General features: G+C 51.5%; 1 protein-coding gene across 1 annotated transcript; it reads left to right on the forward strand.

Moving 5' to 3' along the window:
* Window positions 1-1,303: 1,303 nt before the first annotated feature.
* On the forward strand, window positions 1,304-24,409 carry Aif1l (allograft inflammatory factor 1 like). Its single transcript, XM_038338022.1, has 6 exons — window positions 1,304-1,334; window positions 1,482-1,543; window positions 14,052-14,118; window positions 17,020-17,061; window positions 22,173-22,335; window positions 24,322-24,409. The coding sequence occupies exons 1-6, from the start codon at window positions 1,304-1,306 to the stop codon at window positions 24,407-24,409; spliced, it is 453 nt and encodes a 150-aa protein (XP_038193950.1).
* Window positions 24,410-25,626: the final 1,217 nt, after the last annotated feature.

Below are 25,626 nucleotides of genomic sequence, written 5' to 3' on the forward strand. Positions count from 1 at the left end.
TTGGCTCACCAAGTTGGACTTTGGTGGTATCCATTCTTCAGTCTGTCTGGGGTTCCCTGAATAGGTGTGTTAGGAACTTGTGTTGTGTCTCCCCCAAGAAAAGTTTTGGAACACAACAGTCAAGCCAACTAGCTGGGGCGATAGGCAGTCTGAGACTAGACCAGTGAGTGCCCCATTCTGAGTCCAGTTCCTGCCTGAGCTTTCAGAGGGAGCACTACCATGTAGGCTTTGACTTCCCACTTTACACTCCACAGTCCCCGCTTCTGTTTCCCATATTCTCCTCCACAGGGAGCTTGAGATGAATGAGCGGGCAGAGGGGAGTAACCAACGAGCAGGGATCCCTGCCCTCTGAACATCTTTGCTCCCGTTAGCCCCATCTCATTCTGTCTGGCCCCTCCCTGTGTGAACCTGACCATGTTTATGCCTAAAAAGGGATAGTCATCTGGTCCCAGGATCCCAATCTAAGGAGTCCAGACCTGAGACAGTCTGGGGAAGGGGAATTCCTGGACCAATCCCCAGAGACATACTGGAGAGGTGGTGGTGTCTCCTTCCCCTGGACGGGACAATCCTGATTATGTGCCTGTGTCCACAATTGAACAATTCGACCCTTTCTCTAGAAGAGCATTCGGATTGGACACCGGAATGCATGGTCTTTTTCTTTATAAGTCTGCAGTTCTTGCATCCCTAGCCTGGCTTCATCTGGCTGCTTTCTTCACCACTCAAAGGACTGTGTCCCAAGCTTCAGCTTCCAGACTACTTTTCTTTCAAATTAGGCATACCTGTCCTATTTCGTATGTTGGGGGATGGAAAGACACAGAGCCAAGTGTCAGGTAACCGTGAGCGCCCAACAAAGTCTTTATTAACAACGTACATATTTATCTAATTGATTTAATTGGTGTCATAGTGGCACTACCCGGCAAAGACGACAGTAAGGTGACGACAGCCTTTATTGACACTTGATCTTCACAATCAGCTCTGCGTACTTCTCACTGAGTTGTGACATTGTCTCTTCTGGTGACGAGGACCGGGAGAGAGGGCGGTCCCGGTCCCGCTGTGCATTTTCTGCGTCCTCCAGTAGAGGGGCGGCGGCGGGCTAGGCGTCCAGCAAAACAGCCGCTTTGATGCCCTGGGCGCGCGCGGCAGCGGGGAGGGGCGCGGGAGGCGGGTCGCCAGCGGGGCGGGGTGTGTCCGGCCTCGCGGTCCCTCCGCCCCTGGGTCCCGTCGCCACACGCCGCTGAAACTCTGGACCAGGCGCGCTTTCCTCCCCGTCGTCCCTCGCCGTAACCGGAGTAGGGCGCACACCATGTCGGTCGCGGTCAGCAACAGGTTCCAAGGTAGGCGCCTGCTGTCCCATCGCTGTTCCGCCCCCGGCGTCCCCGAGTCGTCACCTGTGCGCTCGGCGCGGCACGCTCGGTAACTCGGAGGGGTCGCGTGGCCCGGGAGGTCGCCTCGCTTCCCCGCCGCCTCTTTGTCTCCCGCAGGAGGGAAGGCTTTCGGCTTGCTCAAAGCCCGGCAGGAGAGGCGGCTGGCGGAGATCAACCGGGTAAGCCGCGCCACTGCGGTGGGACAGCGTACGGGATCCTTGTGCCCCACTGTGCCACCCCATCCCCCAGACAAAATCATCCCCTTCTTCCCCCATCCCTGGCCTTCCCCAAATGCATCTCTAGCCCCTGCCGTGTGGCCTCCGACTCCAGGTAAGTCCATTCCACCCCTTAGCTTTCTGCCTGGCGGTCTCCGGTTGCAAGTTGTAACTCTCTGACCAGGGAGGTGGGGCTGGTGAAGGAGCCCGGTGCAGGCGGGCAGGGGCTTCTCGGGAGCTCACTGCGGACCACCTAAGGGTTTTGGCGCCAGAAGGGACACCCTGGGCCAGTGCTGTCTCCGTGGACGAACCACAGAACTTAACACTGGGGGTTGGCTGGCAAATGCTGGCATTTCCCAGTCGCCTCCCACCTCCAACCCCAACACACAGCTCTTTTTCAACAGCTTTTAGAAAAGTTGCCCGAGGGACTGCTTTTTTTTTTTTTAACCGGTCCGGGGAAGTTCTAGAAAGAAATCCTTCCGCTGCTGCCAGACACACAATAGCAGCTCCTTACGTTTGCTACTGAGCGTGTAGATCCCAGAAGATAAAGAAAGGTGTCAGGGCCTCCTCGATTGGCAAAGCCCCGGAGGTGGCACAGCCTGTGGCTTTATGGTTCTCAGGATCCGGGTTCAGACATGACTAGTGTCTTCAGTAAGGGTTTCTCACCTCCTGCAGGGTCGCTTTGTGGGCTCAGTAAGGCAGGGAGCTGGCGTGCTCTGGGGTCTAGCTTTAGGGAGATATCTCTTAAGTGTATTAGAGATTTCTCTTTTTCTTTTTTGCTGTACTGCAGACTGAATCCAGGACCTTCTCCATGCTAGGCAAGCACTCTACCATTGAGCTATTAATACATGGGGGGCAGAGGTAGCCCACTGCCATAAGGCCCTTATCTGCCCCTTCGGTCTCTGGATACCCAGGGGGACAAGCTCCAGGTCCCTGGTGGGGAGCTGGGTCAGCACACTGGAGATCGGTGCTGTGATGCCACTGAAGTATTTCCTCCTGATTCCTTTCTCTATCCCCACGCACTGCCTAGACCTAGGTAGGCATCTCTCCTACCCACCAACTCCAGGATCCCCTGGAGGGCTCTGGGCCCTCTTACACTGTTCCTCCGTTGCTTGCCTCTCGTGCTTGTCTTAAAGCATGGCTTCATGGGCTGTGTACATCTGGCTGGGCTTGGGGCTGGCCTGCTGGACTTCTGGAAGGTCCCCCGGCACTACCCCGCCTTGGCTGCTTTTGTTTTCTGGACAGGAACCTGGGACCATGACCACATACAACCCCTTCCTCCCCAACTTCGTTAGGCAGGTTCTAAACTAGCTGACTCCACCCATAGCCAACAAGACCCTAACCAGAGTCAGCTGGAGATGGGCACTAGGTGACCTTAGTTAGAGGAGTGAAGGAACTGAGACCTTGGGATTATCTGCGCTGACCCCACCCTTGAGGATACAGGCTTGGAATGGGGTAGAACAGGACAGGTGACTCAAAAAGGGGAGGGCCTGTTGCTGCCAGGGGGTGAATTTTTGACTGTACTGGCACTGCAGACGATGGGCTAGTGGGAACTGTGATCTAACCACTTCAGGATATCAGATACCCAGAGAGGGCAAATATCTGAGCCATTCCATTCCATTCCACAGCTCACAACCTAGGGTCTTTCTGCTGCAGGGTATCGTTTTGAGATCATCCACATGAGCTTGGGCGCTATAGGGTTTAGCGTAATCCAGAGTGTGGGTCCCTGGAGGTTTATACTAGATGGTTGAGCTGTTCCCGTGTTACAGAGGTCAAGGTGACTACAGAATAGGTAGAGCCAGGAGGCAGGCTGCCAAGCATTGGCTCTGTGAGTTTCAGGAAACTGCTTCCCCTCTCTGAGCCTCCTGGGCCACAAGAGATAATAGTGATTTTCCCCAGTCAGATGTTGTTTGTGAAATGCACCGAGTTGGCTGCTGTGAGCATCATCATTGGTTTGTGTGACGTCTCCAGGTATAGGGAGTGGGCATGGAGGTATGCCAGGGACATACCAGCTGCTCGCTCTTCCCTGCAGTGGGAACAGGGGGCCCACCCCTTTTGGACCCCTGTAACAGTCAATGGAGAAGGATCGACTCAAGAATTTTGGGTGGCTCTGCTTGAGAATCCCAGTCTGGTTGACCCTTGGCCGTGGCTGTAATAAAGTGTCTTCAGAATGCAATGTTCTAGAGAGCTGTGTTGGCAGTGAGTTGTCTTCCTTGGAGAACACTTTCACTGCCCTGGTGGAGTGGGGATTCTGGGGCACTGAGCTGGGCTGTGCTGTGCAGTGCCTGTTGGCTTCATATAAGCCGGAAACCATACAGGCATGACTTCATGACTCATGACATGGGAGTTGTGTGACCAGCTGTTGTGCCCATGAGCATGGGCACCCCCAGCTGCTGTCTGGGGCAGAGCCCAGCCCTAGGGAGACTTTCTGGACCAACACTCCAGTTTCCGTTAGGGCTTTCCCCCTTCCCTGGCGTGGCTGTTTGCACACGGCAAAGGTTGCTCAGTCTTAGCAACTGTTATCGTCAGTGAGTCAAAGTCTAACACTGATGGGGCTGGAGGACAGCGAGGGGCAGAGGAGGCAGGGAGTGGCGCATAATACAGCTGTTTAGGGGTTCACTTTAGTTTCTTCAAAATTTATTTTTGCTACGTGGTGGTGGCACATGCCTTTAATCCCAGAACTTAGGAGGCAGAGGCAGGTGGATCACCTGGTCTGCAGAGTGAGTTTCAGGACAGCCAGGGATTTCCTGTCAAATAAAAATAACAATAACCAAAAATATTTTTTAAATTCCATTAACGTATTAGTGTATATGTAAGTGTGTGCAGCATGCACACCACAAGCTGAGTGTATGTTAAAGTGTGTGCAGCGTACACACCACAGGCTGAGTGTATGTGGAAGTGTGTGCAGCGTACACACCACAGGCTGAGTCTGGAGGCCAAAGGATAACTTGAAGGAGTCAGTTTTCCCGTTCTACCACGCGGGTCCCAGGGACTGAACTTAGGTCATCAGGCTTAGCAGCAAACAACTTTACACACTGAGCCATCTCAAGACCCCCGTTTTGATTTCTACGATTATTTTCCTGGCTCCTTGGGGTGTGCTGGCACTGCAGCGGGCATGCGGAACACCCTCTCCTAACTGTGTGGTGTAGACACTGTCATTCCCATTAAGACTACCAGGCTCAGAGAAGTTGTGTTAATTGCTTAAGATGAATCAGCCACAATTTAGCCAGAGGTGGTGGTGTGTGCCTGTCATCAGAGTAGGGAGCTGGAGCAGGAAGGAGGCTTGAGTGCCAGGCCTGGGTTACAGAGGGAGACCCTGTATCAAAACAAAACAAACGAAAAACCAGCCACAGCGGGACTCAGACCGCATACATTTGCTTCAGCTCTGTGCTTCAGTGACCCCTTCTGTGGACACCCAGCCCCCTTCCACACTGTGTGTGTGTGTGCGTGTGTGTGTGTGTGTGTGTGTGTGTGTGTGTGTGTGTGTGAGCACTACTGAAGCAAGCTGGACCAGGCAAGTGCCTCCTACTCCCTCCACATAGCTGGCATTCCCCACGCCCTGATGGCATGGTAGGTGACCCCAGGCCAGCCAGGCCCAGCCTTATATGGCAATGGGAGAAATTTCCTCTGTCTTCCCATAGGAACCTAAAGAAACCAAAGGGCTGGGCTGGCTACCCCTTGGAGTGCCTGAGCACTGGAGATGATCTGGAGTAGCTGGGGGTTGGGGGGTGCTACCGTTTGAGGTTGTGATTGGCCAGGATCTTTGAGGATGTGAGTATGTCAGTGTTCTATGCCTGTCATTCACCATGCATCAGCTCGCAGGTCGGCCACAGTGGACCGCTCTGTCTCGTATGTGTCGGGTATGCAGAGAGAACCCTGAACATTCCTCTGGAGCAAGGATGATAATACCCACCTTAGAGATGAGGGATTACAGGGCCCAGCCAAGCTAAATCACCTGCCCAGATCACTTAGCCAAGGAAGGGCTCGGATGAGGTCTGTCTTAACTCCGGACATCATCCATGGCCTTCTCTGGCCCCAGTCCACCAGAGGCTGCAGCTTTGTGGTAGCCCAGGCCTCTCTTGCCTATGTAGGATAAGGATCTCTGGCTACTGTCTCCTTGTCTCAGCCTTCCTGGGTCAAATGAAGGACACTTTGTGTTCCCTGTCCCTTAGGAGCCCACTGGTTGTCTCAGTGGTCCTTTGCCACCTGGGAAGGAAGCTGGGAGGGTGCAGGATGGGGCGCAAGGAGATCTCAGATGTTCAGGGTGACTATGTCTCCCACCCGCTCTCCTAGCCACGTGGGGCCTCTGAGACTTGACCCAGGGGACGATGCAGGTGTGCCTTTTCCTGTGTCCCTGGCAGTACCACTCTGTCCTTGCTGGTTGGCATTTAGGGCATTCGTCTCTCTTGCTCGTCCCTTAATATATTATAAAGGAGATGGTGATAAGGGGTCATGTGAGCCTCTGGGGATTCAGTGTCCCCTGCAGGTCTGGCCAGTTGTGACCTTGCTGTGGCGTGTCACAGGCAGCTGGAGATGGAATTTCTGTGAGGTCTGCTTTATGTGTGTGGTCACTGGGGTGTTTTTCTTTAGCTGCCCAGCTATTGGCGAGGACACTGTGTCCGGATAAGGCTCCAGGAGTGCCCTGGGGAATGTGAGCCTGCCGTCTTTGTGGGTACCTGTTACAGGTTCCTGCTGCTCACCAGGTGCCAGACTGGGCATTTGTGGCCTGGCCCTGGCCCTATGAGAGCCTGTGGGCTGTGTCAGAGGCACAGGATCACAGCGTGGTGCTGCTTGTCCTTGGCACCTGCAGTTCATCAGCCGCTAGTTAGTCTGTTGGCTGGCTTCTTGGAGGGTGATATCTACTCAGCTTTCTCTCTCTCTCTCTCTCTCTCTCTCTCTCTCTCTCTCTCTCTCTCTCTCTCTCTCTCTCTCTCTCTCTCTCTCTCTCTCTTCCTTCTTTCTTTTTGAGACAGGATTTTCTCTGTGTAGTCCTGGCTGTCCTAAAACTCATTCTGTATCTAGACCAGGCAGGCCTTGAACTCACAGATAATCCACCTGCCTCCGTCTCCCAAGCCTCCGCTTCCCAAGTACTGGGATTAAAGGCGTGAACCACCACCTCCCGGCTTCACCTTTTCTTTTTAAAGTGGTGCTGGGGATCGAATCCAGAGCCTCAAGCATTCAAGACGACACTTTTCCTATGTTCTCAGCCCTCATGCAACTGATGTGTAAAGACAAGTCGGGAGGGCCAGGAACGAGGGGCTTCGAACAGGCTAACTGTTTGGGAAAGGGGTTGGATCAGTTGTGGCCAGCGGCTGATCATGGACTTGCCAGCCTTCCGTGCTTTTGAGTTTTTTGTTGTTTTGTTTCTGTTCTAATTTTGAGACAAGGTCTTTGTTACCCAGGATAGCCTCAGACTCACTTTGTAACCGAGGATAGACTTGAGTTTCTGACCATCCCGTCTCTGTCTCCTAAGTACTGAGGTTCCAGTGCGCCCTACCATACCCAGCTGGCAGTAAATTCTTGCTCATGGAACTAACCCCTCCCGTCTCTGAGCCTTTGGGATGGGGCTGGGGTGGAGGGAGAGAGCTTTCTTGTTTATCTCGGGTGTTGACCAAAGACAGCCGGGAGCCAGAGTGGCTGTCAGAGATGAGAGCGCAGCTCTGTACCAGGTGGATAGCTGTCTCAGTCGCAGAAGCCAGGAGTTTGAGGACTAAGAGAAGCTTGCCTTTGTGGGGGGTGGTAACCAGAGGATCCAGCCTCCTCTGGAGGTCTTCACAGATGAGTGGGCCCCCTTTCTGCCTTCTGGGTGTGGCTAGGGGGGTTGGGTGGTGGTGACTGACACAGGACAGTAAGGCCAGCTTTGTATATGCCATCTTCAGCCAGATGGAGTTTCTTTTATCCTTCCAGCAGACCTGTCGGGCTGTCACTAGGACCTCATTTTATAAAGGAGGAAACTGAGGCCCCATGTGGGAAAGTAAGTTAGGGCCGCAGTGAGTCAGAGCACTGCTAGATGGGGTACCTGGAGTAGCCCCCAGGCAACTTGACTCACCCCACCCTCCTTGTCTTAGCTCTTGTCCTGTACTTGGAGTCCGTCCATTATGACTTTAGAGGCTGGGTTCCTCGGGGGCCTCAGATTCCCCAGTTAGTGACCAAGGAGCACAATCCAGATGCTCAAGTCCCTTTTGGGTTCTGATGCTAGATGGATGCTTCAATCTGTCACCTGCCCAAGCCTCCCCCGGAGGCTGAGAAGCCACTCTAGTGTTTCCTCTTTGTCACCTCATATGTTGGCTTCTTGTGTTTCCTGCAAAACTTAACTTTGGAGCCATGGGTTGGGTTGGGAAAGAAGATGGGGGTAGCATCAAATATTGGGACAGGACCCCCTGACTCCCCAGAGCTTTGGAGGCACCTTTCTTGTTGCCTCAGGAAAGGTGACACCCACCCACTACGCACCCCCCCAGTCTTTCTTTTCCCTGAAATTTGTGGCCTGGCCACCACCTGCTTATTTGGGGCAAGGAGGAAGCTGGGATGGCCTAGGGACATAGACCAGGAGGGAGGTGCAATCTTTTGTAACCCTGAACTAGTTCAATGGCCCCGCCCAGTTTCTCATCCCGTCTGTGGCAGACGGGCCTTGAGAAATCTGCAGCCCCCAGTCAGGCAAGGTTGGTGATGATTCTCCAGAATCTGGTTAATAATGGATGGTTAATAGCACTGGAGTGTGAGTGACAAGCTGACAATTAGACACAGAATGTGTAAGTTCCTAAAAGCATTCAGTACTGTCTGGTGTCAGGCAGTCAGGCAGTCACTGCTTCTCCCTAGCTCTCAAGACAAGCCTAGGAGACAGCTGGGGTCGTCTTGCTTCTGTGAGGAGGAGACCAAGGCACAGACAAAAATACAAATTTTCACACCGCGACTAAGTCAGTGAGATTCAGGCATTCTGACCCAGTTCATCCCTTGATGATTATTTCACTTTTCTTCCAAATATCAAGGCTGACTGTTATCTCTCTCCATGGCCTGGATTCAAGGTCCTGCTCAAGGGTACCTGCCTCTGAGGAAAAACTTCCTCCAGAGGCTGAGCCGGGATGTGGGGGAGGAGGGCTCAGGGAAGGGACCTGTGCTCCGCTTGAGCAAGAACCAAAAATCTAAAGCCTGGGTGGGCATGGTGGAAGCTGGCACCTTGGCCTCTGTGTCCCCGCCCTGCCTCCTGCACACCTGTCTCCTCTGTCCCCAGCCAAGGACACAGCTGTCCCAATCCAAGGCTACCTACCCACATGGCTCAGCTGTGTTTCCCACCATGGTCATTCTGGTGGCTGGAGCATTTGTCACTGTTGGCTCCAAAGGAAGCTGTGACTCCATTCCTGGAGTCCACTCCAGTGTCTGTCACACACAGGCACAGTTTTGAGAAACTGCTTATTTCCCAGAGAAGTCTGGAGGAAACGGTGGGGACAAATGGCATGTTTCTGTGTTGAGTTCCTGCTCTAGGCTGACCGGGGCATCTGTATGTTACTTTTCTCATGAAGGGGACAAAATATCTGACAAAAAGCAACTGAAGGAAGGAAGGACTCAAGGTTTTAAGGGACATCCACCCTAGCGGGAAGGTGACATCCGCCCGTGAAGTGGCTGGACACATTGCATTTGCAGGCAGGAACAGGCACTGGTGCTCAGCTTGCTGCCTCCTCTCCTATTTTATTTACTCTAGGACTCCAGGTTCCCCTTGGGGATTGCTCCCATTCAGGGTGGGGTCTTCCTTTCTCTGCTGTACCTCTCAGTCAGGAAACACCTTCACAGACAGACATTCCTTCTCAGAGGTGTGTTTCCATGGCGATTCCTGGTCTAGTGAAGGTGGAAGGCAGCCAGCATTAGAGGGCACAAACTGACACACGTGTCCCGGGACCTACCTCCCCACACCTACTGCCCAGGACGGCTTCTGCTCTTTAGCTGTGGACGATCACAAAGGCCAAGTTGCTTGGCCTCGGAGCTCATCCCCAGCTCAGCCATTTGCTATTCACTTCCCTGGGTCTCCGTTCACCCACTCCTTCCTAAACCCTTAACTGAGGACCTGCTCTACAGACCCTGCATCCTCCCAAGGGCAGCCGGGCGATGGGCAGTATCTGAAGAAAGCCGTGTCCATGGAAAGTGTGTCAGGGACCGTTCGTTTCCTGGGGCAGAAGACCCAGAGCAGGGTCAGGTGGATTAGAAGTGAAGGCTGACTGATGGGACAGGCTGTGTTGTTTTAAAGTAGGGGCTTAGGGGAGAACCTCCATGATCAGAGTCTCGAAGTGAGGGGGAGAATCTTGCTGATGTGTGGAGGAACTTTACTCTGGAAGGGGACAGAGCTGAAACAAAGGTCCTGGGATGGGAGTGAGGAGTTTTCCACACCAGCGGGAGGTGGTGTGGAAAACTGGCCCGAATGGTGGAGGAGCAGGAGACAGGAGATGGGAGGAGGGCAATTAACTGAATGATATGTAAGATGGCAATATGTGCTTCCTCTGGCGGGGAGGGGGTGGTGGCACACGCCTTTAATCCCAGCACTCAGGGGCAGAGGCAGCTGGATCTCTGTGAGTTCAAGGCCAGCCTGGTCTACAAGAGCTAGCTCCAGGACAGGCTTCAAAGCAACAGAGAAACCCTTTCTCAAAAAACAATAATAATAATAATAGTAATAATAATAATGCTTTTTCTGCATAAAGGAGGTCATCCAAACACATCCCTACTGCTCACCCCCACTCACCCCCACTCACCTCTGCTGTCTTCTGAGAGCACAGGCTGGAAGTCCAGTGAGAGGGAGCCATTATTAGCCACTCCTGCCGTGTGTTCCCAGCCCTGCCTGTCTGAGGAGGTGGAGGGAGGATAGTACTTACAGACAGGGTGTGGTGGGGCAGAACTTTCTGTCCAGCCACATAGCATGGGAGCAGGGCAGGCCCTCTGGATCTCTCCCCTGAAGTGCCACATGCTGGTTGTATGTGCGTGTGAGTGCACATGTATGCATATGGGGGCCAGAGGAGGATATTGAGTGTCTTCCTTAACCACTCTCTACCTTATTTATTTATTTGTTTGTTTGTTTGAGACAAGATCTTGCTGTGTAGCTCTGTCAGGCCTGGAACTACGTAGACTAGGCTGGCCTTGAACTCACAGAGGCCCACTTGCCTCCCAAGTGCTAGGATTAAAGATGTGCACCATCATGCCTGGCTTCCACCTTATTTTTTGAGACAGGGTCTCTCGCTGTACCCGGAGCGCCTCAGTTTGGTCAGATAAGCCCTCTGGCTGGTGAGTTCCAGGGATCCTCCTGTGTCTACCTCCCCGGCTCTGATGTGGCTACACCTGGGTTTTACCCAGCGCTGGGGATTGAACTCGGGCCCTTGGGCTTATGTGACAAGCACTTTACTGAAATGTCGCTTCAGCCTTTGCTTATGCTTTCGTGTACACTCCACTGCATAAGGCTTTCCAGGCACTGGTGATGCCAACCAGACATGGAGACACAGAGAGTTAGAAGCGGGCTAAATAGATGCTGTGTTAAAATTCAGAACTGATTGACTTCTGGTAGCTGTCCATGGTCATTGTTTAAAGAGCCTTTACTTGGCAAAGGAGACACTTGGCAGACCTAATTAGGGGCCCTCCCCTTTTAATGCCCCTCGTCTTCATTGCCCCAATGTCTAAAAGCCACTGACTTAACCTTTCCCTAAATGAACAGATGAGGGATCAGGACCCTGGGAGGTTCTGATTTGGTTTGCTGGGGCCACCAACAAGAGTGAATTGTCCTGCTTTTGGTATCGTAATGGGAGAGCTTAACAAAGAGCTATGAGAGGGAGCCTCTCTCCACAGAGTCAGCTGGAAGGGGACAGCCCTGGCTTCTTAGGGAGAAGGATCCATCTCCAGCTAGGTGGGAGCTGGGGGTGGGGGACAGCAGGGTCCTAGGGCTGGGCCTAGAATCCCTCCCTGTATTTCCTCAGTGGTGTGTAGACTAGACACCTTCTGTAACCTCTCTGCTTGAGTTCCAGACCATTGACTCAGAATGTGAGGGCCTGGGGGATTTAATAAGATAACACAATACTGGCCACAGTCGGTGCTTAGCCACATGGTGCCTTCTGAATACAGGGTGGGGAGCCGTGTGCAGGTGGTTTTCCCCTTCTGTCAGAGGACACCGAGGTAAGCAGAGGACTCTGAGCTGAAGAAGGGTAAGACAGAGGTCACTTAGATTCTTGTCATCTCTCTCTGTTGGGTTCCCAATAGGCTGGAGAGGAAGGGAGCCTCCTATGCAAGATGTGTGCGTACAGGTTCCCAATAGGCTGGAAAGGAAGGGAGCCTCCTATGCAAGATATGCGCGTACAGGCTGGCATCATTTAGTGGGAAATGGCATCAGGAATTTAGGAACAGACTGATTGGCCCGTTTGATCTGAGTGTTATTACGTGTGTGTGTGTGTGTGTGCATGTGTATGTACATGTATGCACATGTGTGAAGAGGCCAGAGGTCAACCTTGCCCTTTTTTTTGAAATATTTATTTATTTATTATGTATACAATATTCTATCTGTATGCCTGCAGGCCAGAAGAGGGCACCAGACCCCGTTACAGATGGTTGTGAGCCACCATGTGGTTGCTGGGAATTGAACTCAGGACCTTTGGAAGAGCAGGCAATGCTCTTAACCTCCGAGCCATCTCTCCAGCCCTCAACCTTGCTCTTGAGTTGCTCCTCAGGAGCTGTCTACTTGGCTTGTTTGATACCTGGGGCTCAGCGAATTGGCAACGCTGGCTGGTCAGCAAGCTGTAGAGACTCTCCTTCCTCTACTTCAGAAGTGCTGGGAATTATAGGCACATGCTGTCTGGCCTGGTTTTGGACTTGGTACTGGGGCTGTAACTCCGGTCTTCATGCTTGTGTAGCTCCATCTCCCTAGCCCCCCTACTGTGTGGGTGCCTAAGTGAAGCACAGTCTAAATGCATTCAGGCTGTAGTTCCTTGGGAAATGCCCAGTGAATGAATGGATGGATGGATGGATGGATGGATGGATAAATGGAGATGTGGTCCATGAGAAACGGCTTAGCGGAATCTAAACAGCTGAATGGGAGCATGCCTGCTGTGTCCAGATACCTAGCCTGCTACGAGCTGAGCAAAGGTGTACTTAAAATACCTTGGTACTGCCCCGTCCTGTCAGCTACAAGCACTCATAGATAGCATAGGGGTTTTGTTTATTTGTCTTTGTTTTTGTTTTTTGAGACAGGGTTTCACTGTTTAGCCCTGACTGTCCTGGAACTCACTCTGTGGACCAGAATGGCCTCAAACTCACAGAGATCCGCCTGCCTCTGCCTCCTGAGTGCTGGAATTAAAGGCATGCACCACCACTGCCCAGCTGATAGCATAGTTTTTGATTTTTTAAAAGATTTTTTTAATGTGTATGAATGTTTGTCCACATGTATGTCTGTGCACCACTTGCATGCAGTGCCCATGGAGGCCAGAAAAGGGCATCAGGTTGACTAGAACTGGAGCCGCCATGTGGGTGCTGGGAACGGAACCCCAGGTCCTCTGCAAGGGCAGCCAGTGCTCCCAGGTGTGGAGCATCTCCCCAGCCCCTTTTGTTGTTACTTTAAGTCAAACTCTTGATACACAGCCCAGGTTGGTCTTGAACTTGCCACCCTCTTGCCTCAGCCACCCAAGTGCTGGGATAGCTATTTGTTTTAAAATGAGAGCCCAGATTTGGACACCTGCACTCTGCATCAATTAGTGCTGTGGCTTAAATATGGTGAGCTCGGTAGGGTTCCTTAACTGCGTGCATATCGGTTTCCCCAGAGATAGGCGTGGGAATGGCGGCTGCCTCCTGAGGTGTTGGGATATCTGAAAAGAGCCAGTGTGCCTGAGCGCCCCTGAAGGCGGCTGTTACCTTCCGGTCCTCCCTGGAGCTGCCCACAGTACCCATCTGCTTCTGAAAGGACTCAATATTTGTCTCTGGTAGCTGCTGAAGGGAGGCGCACCAGGGATTGAATCTCATTTTACAGGGGAGGGTGGAGGTGGGGGGGGAGGCGGTCTCATAAGGTAACGTTCAGCGTTCAGCCATTTTCAGGCCAGAGGGGGGTAATAACTCAAGCCATTCATTGTTGGCATCCCTGCAAACTCAAGGAGTAGTTCAGCCTTGATGCTCACCTGGTGGGGAAGGTAATGGTCCAGTGAGCACGCAGGGTCATTTGCTGAGGACCGCATACCTAAGAATTACAGACTAGGGGGCTGTCTCTGGAGCTCACAGCTTCCCAGATCCTGGGAGCTTGGTGTTCTGGGGACAGCACAGGGCACATCCCTGAAGGTGTTGAGTCCCCTAGAGTAGATCCTCTGGTAAGCCCTGTCCCCAAGCTGCAGAGAACACTTCCTGCTAGCAGGGTGTCTGTGGCTCTGCCTTGAGGATTCACAGGAAAATGGGGTGAGCCCCGCATGGGTTGCCTATAGGTGACCTTTGCCCCCAGCCCTAACTCAGTACTGTGGTCTCACCTCCGTAGGAGTTCCTCTGTGACCAGAAGTACAGCGATGAAGAGAACCTGCCGGAAAAGCTCGCAGCCTTCAAAGGTGAGCCAGGGCTGCCTGCCCAACTGCCCCCGGAAGCTCTGGCTGCTCCCTCAGCCCATGGCACACAGGACTCCTCGGCTGCACAGGACTGGGCTGCAGCTCTGATTTATCTAGAATGCCCCATTTCCCATCAGGCTTTGAGACGGGGTCCCCCAGAGGTAGAAGCAGACCCTTTCTCCTTCCTCCACCACTATGGACCCCTGACTGCAGGCCCGATCTGGCCTTGCCCTCTGTCCCATGCTGTTTGGTGTGGCTCAGGTTGGCTCCTGTCCTCCCCGTCCAGCCCTGTGCACTCTCAGGGCCCCAGCACACAATCTGGCCTTTGTGAACAGCCCTTGCATCTCCCCCTCCCTGGCGGAGCCGCTCAGGAGCCCCTGTGGAGAATAGACATTTGTGTCGCTACAGTGGGGCAGGGGGGCAGAGTTTCTGCCCATTGAATCCCAACAGCACGGGATGAAAAGAAAACAGGACTCAGGAGCCTGTGCGGGGAGAGGGGCAGTATAAAGGTTCCTCTGTTCGGGGCCCTGGTGCTTGGTCCTCCGCCAGTGACTGAAAGAGAGGAGCCTGGGCATACAAGGAGTGGGCAGACCCACCTTTCCTGCCTCTGGGGTGCATTTGGGGGATGGGAACCCTGAGCTCTACAGAGGTTATCCCGGAGGTCTCGTCCCTCTCCCAAGGGTTTGCAGTTTGGGCATTCTTCCCCTTCCAAGACCAAGTACCTGCTGGTGTGCCTCGCCTGCCTCAGCTGGCTCTCAGCATAGCTGTCTTGGCCAAGACTTAGATGGCAGTAATGTTAATGATGACCTGCAGTTGCTGAGTGTCAGTCCAGGGAAAGCCCTGTTCGATAACGGCCAGCGCGCGCTGCCGACCCTGCTTCCCCACGCATCAGGAGGCAGGTGGTGAAATTGTTCATTTTCAGACCAACAAACTCAGGCTTGGGGAGGTAGGGTTATTGACAGAGGGGTCACATAGCTTATTAAGGGCAGAGTTGGGACTTAAACCCTTGTCAGTCTCTAGAGCCCCGGGTCTCAATCTAGGTATATGATGTCACGGAGTGGGGAGCAGGAAAGGCCTTTAGGAGAGATACACAAAGGGCACAGGGGTCCAGTCCTTATGGAGTCACGGTTCTGGGGAGGAAAACAGGGTCTTGGACTCTGAAGTCACATCTTCATTGGGAGGTGAGGTTGCTTCTGTCAAACAGGGAGTCTTAGTTCGAAAGGGAGAGACCCAAAGGTCCTCAAGCCGCTCATTCCTCTGTAATCCAGATGGGTGCTCACTGGGCGCCAGCCCTGTTGCAGGACCGGTGCTAGCAGAAGTTAAAGTCCTGAGGAGGGGCCTGGGCACATCTGGGAGGACACTCCAGGCTGAGAGACCAGCTGGGAGCATGGAGAGGAACAGGGTTCCTGTCATTCTGGTTGCCCTGTGGTACAGAATAGACCCCAAGGGCTTGCAGTGCTAAGGTAGGGGTGACATGTCCAAAGCCACACAAGAACTTGCTGACACACTGCCCTGGGCAGAAGATGTCAAGCTGGGGCTGCTCCTACTACCTTCCCTGGCTGGTCTCCCTAGGCCTTTTGGCTTAGGAGGTGTTATCTCACGGTCTGCAGGCTTTGGGGAAGGTCCCACACACACATCTCTGAACAAGGGAGGGCCCTGGGTTCTTCTCTCAGTTTTAGAGCCAGGCTTTCCATACCAGCTACCCATCAGCACCTCCTGGGATACTTGGAGGCACTCCAGGGCGTGCCCCACCACCTTCCCTACAAGGGCATAATTTGTTTGACTTTGCAGCCTACTCTGAGGAAGCTGCCTTCTTCCCGTCAGGGTCAGCGTGGCCCCTTGCCGCCTTTTTCCTCTTAGGGTGCCTGTAAGACAGCGGTGCAAGCAGGAATAGTGTGGATAGTGGTTCTTTTAGAAAGAATTCAGTTCAGTTATGGCGAGATGGCTCAGCAGACAAAAGCACTGATCACAAAACCCCTCAATGACTTGAGTTCAATCCTCTGAACCCATGGAAAGACAGAAGGAGAGAACTGATGTCTCAAAGTGGTCCCATGGCCTCCACACGCATGCATGCCCAGCCGCACACATCATACATATGCAAACACACACATTCTCACACACACATAAATAATTCAGTCAAGAGATGTGGACAGTTTAAGCAGAAGTTGACTTGTCCAAGCGAAGCAAAGCAAACATTCCAAAGAGAGTGGAGTGGGCTTTTGCTTTGTAGATGACAAAGAAGTTTTTATGAATATTTATGAGGTGCATAGTATATTCATGGGGGAAGGTGATCCAAATCATGTAGAACAGATTTTCCTGTTAGGGTATTTCTTCCCATGAGCCTCTCAGAAATTCCACAAGGGAGGTTAGCATCAACACAATGATGCAGTAATAGTATAATAATGTTTGGGTTTTTTATTGTATTTATTTTTCTCTTATGTGCATTCATGTTTTGCAATGGGTGTCAGGTCTCTTGGAACTAAAGTCACAGACAGTCGTTTGGTCTTTTGAGGATGTAGACCCTATGTTTGTGTGTGTGTGTGTGTGTGTGTGTGTGTGTGTGTGTGTGTGTGTGTGTGTGCGCGCGCGCGCGCGCGCACGCGCGCGCATGCACATACCCTTGTATAGTAGGAACAACCAAACTGGAGTCTCTAGCATATTTAGCCACATGGGAACACTGACCATCAGGAGACATGGCTACCAACATGCGCTATAGTTTCCTCATAGCTGATTCTCACCTACCTGGTATCAGGAAAAGCTTTTGGCTCTCCCAGAGACAACAGCTATCATGACAGGATTCCTGGGGTGGGGAGGGTGTCAAGGGCCCCCAAGGGTCTAGTCAGCTCTTTCCACAGGGAGAGCTGTGGTTTCCGAGCTAATGGCAGCTTTTCTTGTGATTTCCAGAGAAATACATGGAGTTTGACCTGAACAATGAAGGCGAGATTGGTGAGTGAGGCCCTGGTGGCAGAGGTGGAGGGTGGGTAGAAGGTTTGGGGTCCAAAGAGCCTTACTGGTCTGGTGAGGGGCACTGGATGAGGCTGAAGAACTCTCTGATATTTCCCTATTGGGACTGATGACCCAGCTACCCTGTCACCAGCAGCAGGGGACACAGGGAAATATTGAATTCTTTTCAGATACTTCCACTCGGTGGGGACACTGGGATCTTAATTAACACAGCATAAAAAGAATTTCAGGAGCCGGGCGGTGGTGGCGCACGCCTTTAATCCCAGCACTCGGGAGGCAGAGGCAGGCGGATCTCTGTGAGTTCGAGACCAGCCTGGTCTACAAGAGCTAGTTCCAGGACAGGCTCCAAAGCCACAGAGAAACCTTGTCTCGAAAAACCAAAAAAAAAAAAAAAAGAATTTCAGGGCTGGAGAGATGGCTCAGAGGTTAAGAGCACTGACTGCTCTTCCAGAGGTCCTGAGTTCAATTCCCAGCAACCACATGGTGGCTCACAACCATCTATAATGAGATCTGGTGCCCTCTTCTGGCATGCAAGCATACAGGGAAGGAATGTTGTATACATAATATATAAATAAATCTTTAAAAAAAAATAAATAAAAAGAATTTCAGAATGAGTTTTTATTACCTATTTATGTATACATATGGTGTGTGTGTGTGTGTGTGTGTGTGTAATGGGGGAGAGAGAAAGGGGAGGACATACCTTACAGGAGTCTGTCCTTTTCTACCATGTAAATTCTGGGTTTGGGATCAAGCAGGTTGTCAGGCAGGTGGCAGACTTTTCCACTCCTCGGCCGTCATGCCAGCCATGGCCCTTTTCCTTTCTTTTTTTCTTTTTTCTTTTTTTTTAAAAATATTTATTTATTTATTATGTATACAGTATTCTTAGTACTCTGCCTGCAGGCCAGAAGAGGGCACCAGACCTCATTACAGATGGCTGTGAGCCACCATGTGGTTGCTGGGAATTGAACTCAGGACCTTTGGAAGAGAAGGCAATGCTCTTAACCACTGAGCCATCTCTCCAGCCCCCTCTTTTTTTCTTTTCCCTGTATTTTGAGACAAGGTTTTGCTATATGGTCATGGCTGACCTGAAATCACAGAGATCAGCCTGCCTATAGAAGAATTTTCCACCATACCCGGTGCCACCCCCTGCTCTTAATGTCCATGTTTGAATCCACCTTAAAATCTCTTTGTAAACTCCAGATTCATTTCACTGAAAAATAACAGGGACTGGAGGGATGGCTTAGTGATTAAGGGCGCTGGCTGCTCTTGCAGACAACCAAGGTTCATTTTCTAGCGTTCACATGATGGCTCAAAATCCCCAGTAACTCTAGTCCCAAATGGTTTACTGTCCTCTTCTGGCCTCTGAGAGCACAGCACACACAGTGCACATTAAAAAAAAAAAATCATACACATAAAATAAGTATGTCTTTAAAAATTGAAAATACAAAGAAAGGGCTGAAGAGATGGCTCAGCAGTTCAAGGTGTATACTGCTCTTGCAGAGGACCTGATTTTGGTTCTCAGCACCCACGTGAAGGGCTTTATAAATAACTCTTACTCCTGCTCCTGGGATCTGGCACCCTCTGGTGGCCTCTGTGGGCACTGCGGTTACGTGCACACACACATATACACATGATTTTTTTTTTTTTTTTTTTTTTTTTTTTTTTTTTTTTTTTTTGGTTTTTCGAGACAGGGTTTCCCTGTAGTTTCTAGAGCCTGTCCTGGAACTAGCTCTTGTAGCCCAGGCTGGCCTCGAACTCAGAGATCCGCCTGCCTCTGCCTCCCGAGTGCTGGGATTAAAGGCGTGCGCCACCACCGCCCGGCTTATACACATGATTTTTAAAAGTACAGTAAAAAATAGGAAGGAAGGAGGAGAGTAGTGGAAGTAGTGTAGTTTTCTCAAGAGAGAGTCGCTCGCACAAAACAAGCAGAAGCTGCCAAGAAAGGAGCAGCCCGGCTTAACAATAGCTAGCTATATGATTTTGGTGACTTTTGACATTACTTTATTCAAAGGGTATAATCAATTTCTAAGTTGGAAAGATTAAGTAAAAAATGTTTTTGCATACTTATCAGAAGAATTTGTCATTTCATAAGTGAGATTTTACAGGGTTTCATGAGTGTACTGTTACAGACTTAACGGGCTAAAAAGATAAAGTTGTAGGTCACCAAGGTCAATGGAATTCTTACCATCCTCAGGTCACTAGGAGGTCAAGACATGTTCCGACTATAAACAGGGCTTGTGATCTTGTCTGGGAGATTTTTCTCAGGACAGACAACAGGGTGTGCTGGTAAAGCTAACTTCAGCGGTCACACACGTTCTGTCTGCGTGCACGGCTGGCCGACTGTTCTGTAGGTCTTGTTAGGAGTCTCTCGGGGACTGGAATACTTTCTCTAAGCAGGCAATCTTCACAGCACTTTTTTTTTCTGTCATTTAGGTTGAAATTCTTGACTCTTTGCCAGTGTGTGACTTAAGGCATATCCTCAGGGCCAAGGGGCTCCTCCTTCCTCAAACCCCTTCATCTTCTATCATTCTATCCTGCCTTGGGCAAAGCCTGCCCCGGTTCCTTCCACGCTCGGCCTGGCTTCACTGCCTGGGAACCTTCCTGCTGTGCTTCCCTGCTAGATTCCACATCTTCCCACTCTCGAGCCTAGCGCTCCATCCTGCCCAGGCCTGCAGAGGTTGCTTGTCTCCTGGACCCAGGGGCTGCTGCTTCGTTCTCTCCAAGTCTGCCTTGTTGTCCCTTGTCCTGCAGTTGACAAGGGGTGTAGACACTGCCTCTCACCTCCAGCAGAACTTCCTGCTGTCGAGGTGCTGGGGTGACAGAGACACAAAAGTCCCAGGGCATCTACATCCCGGCAGGAAACGGTAACTTGATCTTCACCAGCAGGGCTGGGCCATAGTCCAGGCTGCTCAGTCACCCTCAGGTTGTGGGTGGGAAACCAAGGCTCAGAAGTGAAAGGATTTCATGGGTCCTCGATGTTGGGCATGGGCTCAGTCCCTGTGTTTGCTTCTGAGCAGGTTCCCTGTTGCTCTGTCTTTCCCAGGATATTCCATTGCGTGAATGGATCCAAAGGCGTCCAGCCAACACTTGAAAAGCCACCATTTAGCATTTTAGACTGTAGATGGTTTCATGTTTTTCTCTTGAGATAGGTCTCATGGTAGCCCAGGCTGGCCTGGAACTCAGTATGTAGCCGAGGATGACCCCAGTGTGGGGATTACAGGCATGCACCACCGTGTTCCCTTTGTACGGGGCAAGGGACGGAATCCAGAGCTGCATGCGTGTGGTGCGCTCTGCCAGCTGAGCTGCATCTCCGGTTGGGTTTCTTAGGTTGTTTTTTAGTTTTTCTTTTTCCAGCCAAGGTTGACCTAGAATTCACTATTTAGCTCAGGTTGGCCTCAAGCAGTCCCCCTTCCCCAGCTGTCCCAGTGCTGGATCTACAGGCATGCACTACCATATTTGGGTTACTATTTCTGAGTTTTAAAAAATTTAAACCACATTTATTATTTATTTGTTTACGTGGAGGGGCTGGACCTCTATGCCATGTATTTGGCGGTCAGAGGACAACTTGGGAGTCAGGTCTCTTCTACCATGTGGGTTCCAGGGATTAAACTATCTCAGGCGAGGCGGCAGCAGGCACCTTTACCCATCTTGCTGAGCTGTCCTGCCAGCCTACTATTTTCTATTTTAACGGCTGTTGATCAGCTCACAGCAACCATCTCTCTAGATGGATCTGGTCCTCTTCATTGGTTGTCTGTAGGGTAAATCTCGCCAGTGAGGGAGACACAGTGGGTCAGGTGTTCAGCAGCCCCATGCCCCGTGTCTCCAGGAGAAGTTTTGCCAGTTTGAAGGTGGACAGCGTGTGTGCCCTGAGCTCTTTTCCACAGAAGAGCCTGGAAAGCCTAGCAGCTTTGGGCCATGCATAAGTGCTGCCCACCTCAGCCCTGCTCACAGCACTGAGATCTGGCCCTGCCCGCCCCTCCCCCCCCCATTTGCCAATCCATTGTTCGTGGTGAACTGTTCTGAGGAAATAGCCTCAGATGTTGGTGGGAGCCAGAGATCAGGCGGAGGCTCTGGGGTGGAAGGACTTTTTGGTGCCTCCCTTGTTTTTCTTCTATTTGTCCTTTTGTTGCTTTTCCTGCTCTGAGGGGTTTTTTTGGCTCCCCGTCCCTTCTAGCCTTGAAGAGTCCTACAGCAGCAGAATGGAAGCAGCAGGTGGCGATTGTCTCTGTGTCCTGTGCCAGAGAAAGTTTGACTTTCAATGCCCGGAGTCAGGCTAACTCCCAGGCACCTTGGCTCACCCTAACTCAGAGGCCCCTTTGGGAGAGAATCGCGTATATCATATCCGCATAAGCCTAATTACCATTTCTTCTGTTTTCTTTTTCCTTGAAACTGATTGTGTGTATGTGCCTGCGTGTGTGTGGGCACACATATACATGTGCACCTGTGTGTGCCTGGGTGTAGAAGAGGGGGTTGGCATCAGGGTCTTCTAAATGGCTTTCCTATTTATTTATTTATTTTGGGGCCTGGGGCTTATTGACTTGGCTAGACTGGGTGACCAGTATGTCTCTGGGATCCTCTTGTCTCTGACTCCCCATCCCCGAGATCATAAGCTTGTGCCAGGGTGCCCGAGTATTTATTTGGGCTGTGGGGCTTTGAACTCAGTTCTCGTGCTTGCACAACTTACTGATTGAGCCATCTCCCTAGGCCTTCTTCAATATGTAGCCCAGGTTGGTCTCAAACTTGCAGTGATCCTTCTGTCCCAGCCTTTCAGCTCCTGGGGTTGGAGACTTGTGTCACCTCTCATCCCAGAGAGGTGACGCAGTCTTCCCCAGGTCCCCCAGCCAAGAAAAGTGACATCCCAGATCAAATCTGACTGTAGAAGCCCAGGTAGCTACCTGCTGGCCTTTACTGCCTCTGAAGAGAGCAGGGAGGGCTCATGCCTACCTCCCCAGGAGAATCATTACCGACTGCAGCCTGCAGGGAGAGGCGGCCACTGGTACTTGTGCGGTGCAGGAAAAACAGGGCATCTCTGGCTCCCTGCAGGCCCGCAGTGTCTTGTCTCCACTCAGCAGATCTGCTTTTCCTCCTGGCAGATCTAATGTCTTTAAAGAGGATGATGGAGAAGCTGGGGGTCCCCAAGACCCATCTGGAGATGAAGAAGATGATCTCGGAGGTGACAGGTGGAGTCAGTGACACCATCTCCTACCGAGACTTTGTGAACATGATGCTGGGCAAGCGTTCAGCTGTCCTCAAACTGTGAGTATCTCCGCACCTCGTGAGGTCTCAGAGGCAAGGATATCCCGTGGGGAGAGGCCCCGGGCTGAGGACACCTTGGCCATCCCCTAGTGGTGGACAATTCATTGTGCTACCTGTCGAGAGAAGATGTGGAATTTTCTAAGCCTGTTTTCCTTACTAGAGAGATTAACTTATATTGGGGTGCATGGTAAACCCCAAGGGAGGCTTCATGAATGACAAAAATGATGGCGGCGCTGTCTTGTTTTTTTGCTTGGTTTTGGTTTTTTTCATATGTTGTTTCTCTATGTAACTTTGGCTGTTCTGGAACTCACTATGTAAAACAGGGTGGTCTCAAACTCCCAGAGATCCGCCTGCTTCTACCTCCCGAGTGCTGAGGTAATAGGTGTGAGCCGCCACCACTGCCTGGCTTTTTTTTTTTTTTTTAAGTTTTTTGAGACAGGGTTTTCAGAGTCTTAACTGAGTTCCCCATGTAACCCTGGTTGGTCTGTTACTCACTGTGTAGCCCAAGCTCTCCTCAAAAGTCATCAATTCTCCTGCCTCAGCTTCCCAAGTACTAAGATGATTATAGGCATGTTATACCATATCAGACCTGACTATGAATACTCCCTCCCTTCCCTTTCTTTCCTCTTCCCTCCCTCTCTCCTCCCTCCCTCCTTTTCTTCCTCCCTCCCTTCCCTTTGTATGAGATGCTTATAATCAAACCCAGGGCCTCATACATGGTAGGAAAATGCTCCAACCATTTTGCTGCACCCCTACCCGCCTGTCAACATGTTCTGACCTGTTTCCTCCCTGAGGTTGTTGTGAGTTGTTGGAGTCTGTAATCACTTCTAGCTGGGCATCTGGTAGGGCACTAAGGCAGTAGATGCAGGAAGGATAGGAGTTTCAAGGCTATCCCCAGCTACCTAGCAAATTTAAGGCTAGCCTGGACTACTTGAGACCTAGCTCAAATCCCTTTCACCTCTTCCCTTCCTGAAAAAGTCAATTCAAGTTTGCATCCTGGCACTGTTGCTTGTTCCCTGGTGACTCTAAGCAGGTTATCTTTGGTCCTTGGACTTCGGTTCCTTTTTTCCCTGTGTGTATACCTCTGTGTTTGTGTCCACATGTGTGTGTGTGTGTGTGTGTCTGTTTCTGTGTCCCCATATGTGTGGTAAATGTGTCCGTTGTGTGGTGGTTGTTTTTTGTTTCTTGGGACAGGGTTTCTCTATGTATCTCTGGCTGTCCTGGAACTAGCTCTGCAAACCAGGCTGGACTTGAACTCACAGAGATCTGCATGCCTCTTCCTCCCTGAGTGCTGGGATTAAAGGCGTGCGCCACTGTGACTGACCAGTCGTTGGTTAGATTTTTTGGTTGCTTGTTTATTTTATTTATTTATTTTTTAAAGATCTGATGGGATTCTTGAGCAGAGCTCTGGCCCAACCCACTCTTTTTCAGACAGTTTAGATGGTAAGACTAGACCTGGAAGCCAGAGGCCTAGAGGGTTGTCCCTTCTTCCACCTCGGACTGCCTGAGCAGTTGGGGAATTCCACTGCCACTTTGTGCCCCAGTTTTTTTTCTCTTCCACACAGCTGACAGTGTAATCTTTCTCTTTCTTTCTTTCTTCCTTCCTTCCTTCCTTCCTTCCTTCCTTCCTTCCTTCCTTCCTTCCTTTCTTTCTTTCTTTCTTTCTTTCTTTCTTTCTTTCTTTCTTTTATTTTGAGACAGGGTTTCTCTGTGGGCCTGGCTGTCCTGGAACTCCCTCTGTAGACCAGGCTGGCCTCAAACTCACAGAGATCCGCCTGCCTCTGCCTCCCAAGTGCTGGGATTAAAGGCAGGTGCCACCACTGCCTCTGCCGCCACCACCTGGCAAGTGTGATCTCTCACACAGCTCTTCCCAGAATAGCCTTGGGGCTGTTCTGTTGAGGACCAGCAGAGTGAAGGCAGGGGAGATCTCTGCCTGAGGGGAGGAGTCCTAACCCTTTTGTTTTGTTTTCTTCGTCTCTAAACCAGGGTCATGATGTTTGAAGGAAAAGCCAATGAGAGCAGCCCCAAGCCAGCTGGCCCCCCTCCCGAGAGAGACATCGCCAGCCTGCCCTGAGGACCAGCCTGGACCCTCCAGGCCGCCGTCCGCACTTGGCTCTCTGCTTTCTCCACTCCTTGTCGTCTGTCTTCTGTGTTTTGTCCTAATGGACTCATTTCTTTTTTATTTCCGTTTCTTTATGGACGCACACGTTACCTGCCTTAACGAGACTGGGGAACCCTAAGCCTCAGGGCCCCTGCTCTCTGCTTCTGCTGCCCTGCCCTCCCTACACAGAAGGGCTGACATCAAAACTGGAGAGGGTGTGGAGGCCGCACACCTGAGTTCCCATGTTTGAAGTGGGTCTTGCCCATCAATTCATCTTTCCAGGTTTCTCGAGACAGTGTTTCTTTGTGTGACAGTCCTGGCTGTCCTGGAACTCACTCTGCAGACCAGGCTGACCTTAAATGCACAGAGATCCACCTCTCTCTGCCTCCCAAGTGCTGGGATTAAAGGCATGCACCACCACTGCCCGGCCTCTTTCTAGGTTTCTAAGCTAAATTTAGGCCGCAGGTTTGACCCTATTACCCCTCCCCTCTCCCCACTCTCAAATGATCCTGAGCAGGCACAAAGCTCAAGGGTGTTACTGGGTGCCTCCCAGACGCAGCTGATTCCCCTTGGTTCTTGCCACTCTCGGTCCTCAGTGATGTGACACAAGGTGGGGGGAATGGAAGAATTGGAGTCCTTCAAAGGAACCAGAAGGAACTTCCAGCTTTGCTTCTTGTGACCACACCTTTACAGACAGCTCAGAGGGACAGTGCAGTTCTGCTGTCCCTTGTTGGGCAGGAAAGGGTCTCAGAGGCAGAGGTAAAGATAGTGGCTTTGGGGAGCTCCACTTCTAGGGAGGATGCTGAGGGTGCCAAGCAGAAGAGGAGTCAGGTGATCATGATGGACCTCAAATGGAGAAACAAACTGATTGTAAGATGCCCTGAGTCCAGCTATTTCTGGACTTCCTCCACTCACCCAGCCCTCAGCAGTTCTTTGCTGAGTACCTATTACAAGCTTTAAGTCCTCCTGCTCTGTCTTGATGTGTGCTATGTCCACCTCCTAGCTCCCTTCTCCAGTCACTCAAGACCTGGAGCCTGGGGATGAGACCAAGGTCACCGGCAGATTTTAGCCGGGTCAGTCCTCTCATTTCACTGTGTGCCCTGCAGGGATTAAGGACCTTGCTGGAAGGTCAGGGGGTTAATCTAGGGAGAGTGTGGACTGGCGCCCAGGTGGTCAGGTGCATTGGTCAA

This window comes from Arvicola amphibius, chromosome 7 (genome assembly GCF_903992535.2).
Source record: "Arvicola amphibius chromosome 7, mArvAmp1.2, whole genome shotgun sequence".
NCBI classification, from domain to species: domain Eukaryota; kingdom Metazoa; phylum Chordata; class Mammalia; order Rodentia; family Cricetidae; genus Arvicola; species Arvicola amphibius.

Bases quoted from the DNA above. Each gene is read 5' to 3' on its own strand.
- Aif1l (XM_038338022.1), top strand. From the start codon at position 1,304: ATGTCGGTCGCGGTCAGCAACAGGTTCCAAG. The intron at 17,062-22,172 runs GTGAGTGAGGCC...TCCTCCTGGCAG, and splicing joins GAACAATGAAGGCGAGATTG to ATCTAATGTCTTTAAAGAGG. The intron at 22,336-24,321 runs GTGAGTATCTCC...TCTCTAAACCAG, and splicing joins CGTTCAGCTGTCCTCAAACT to GGTCATGATGTTTGAAGGAA.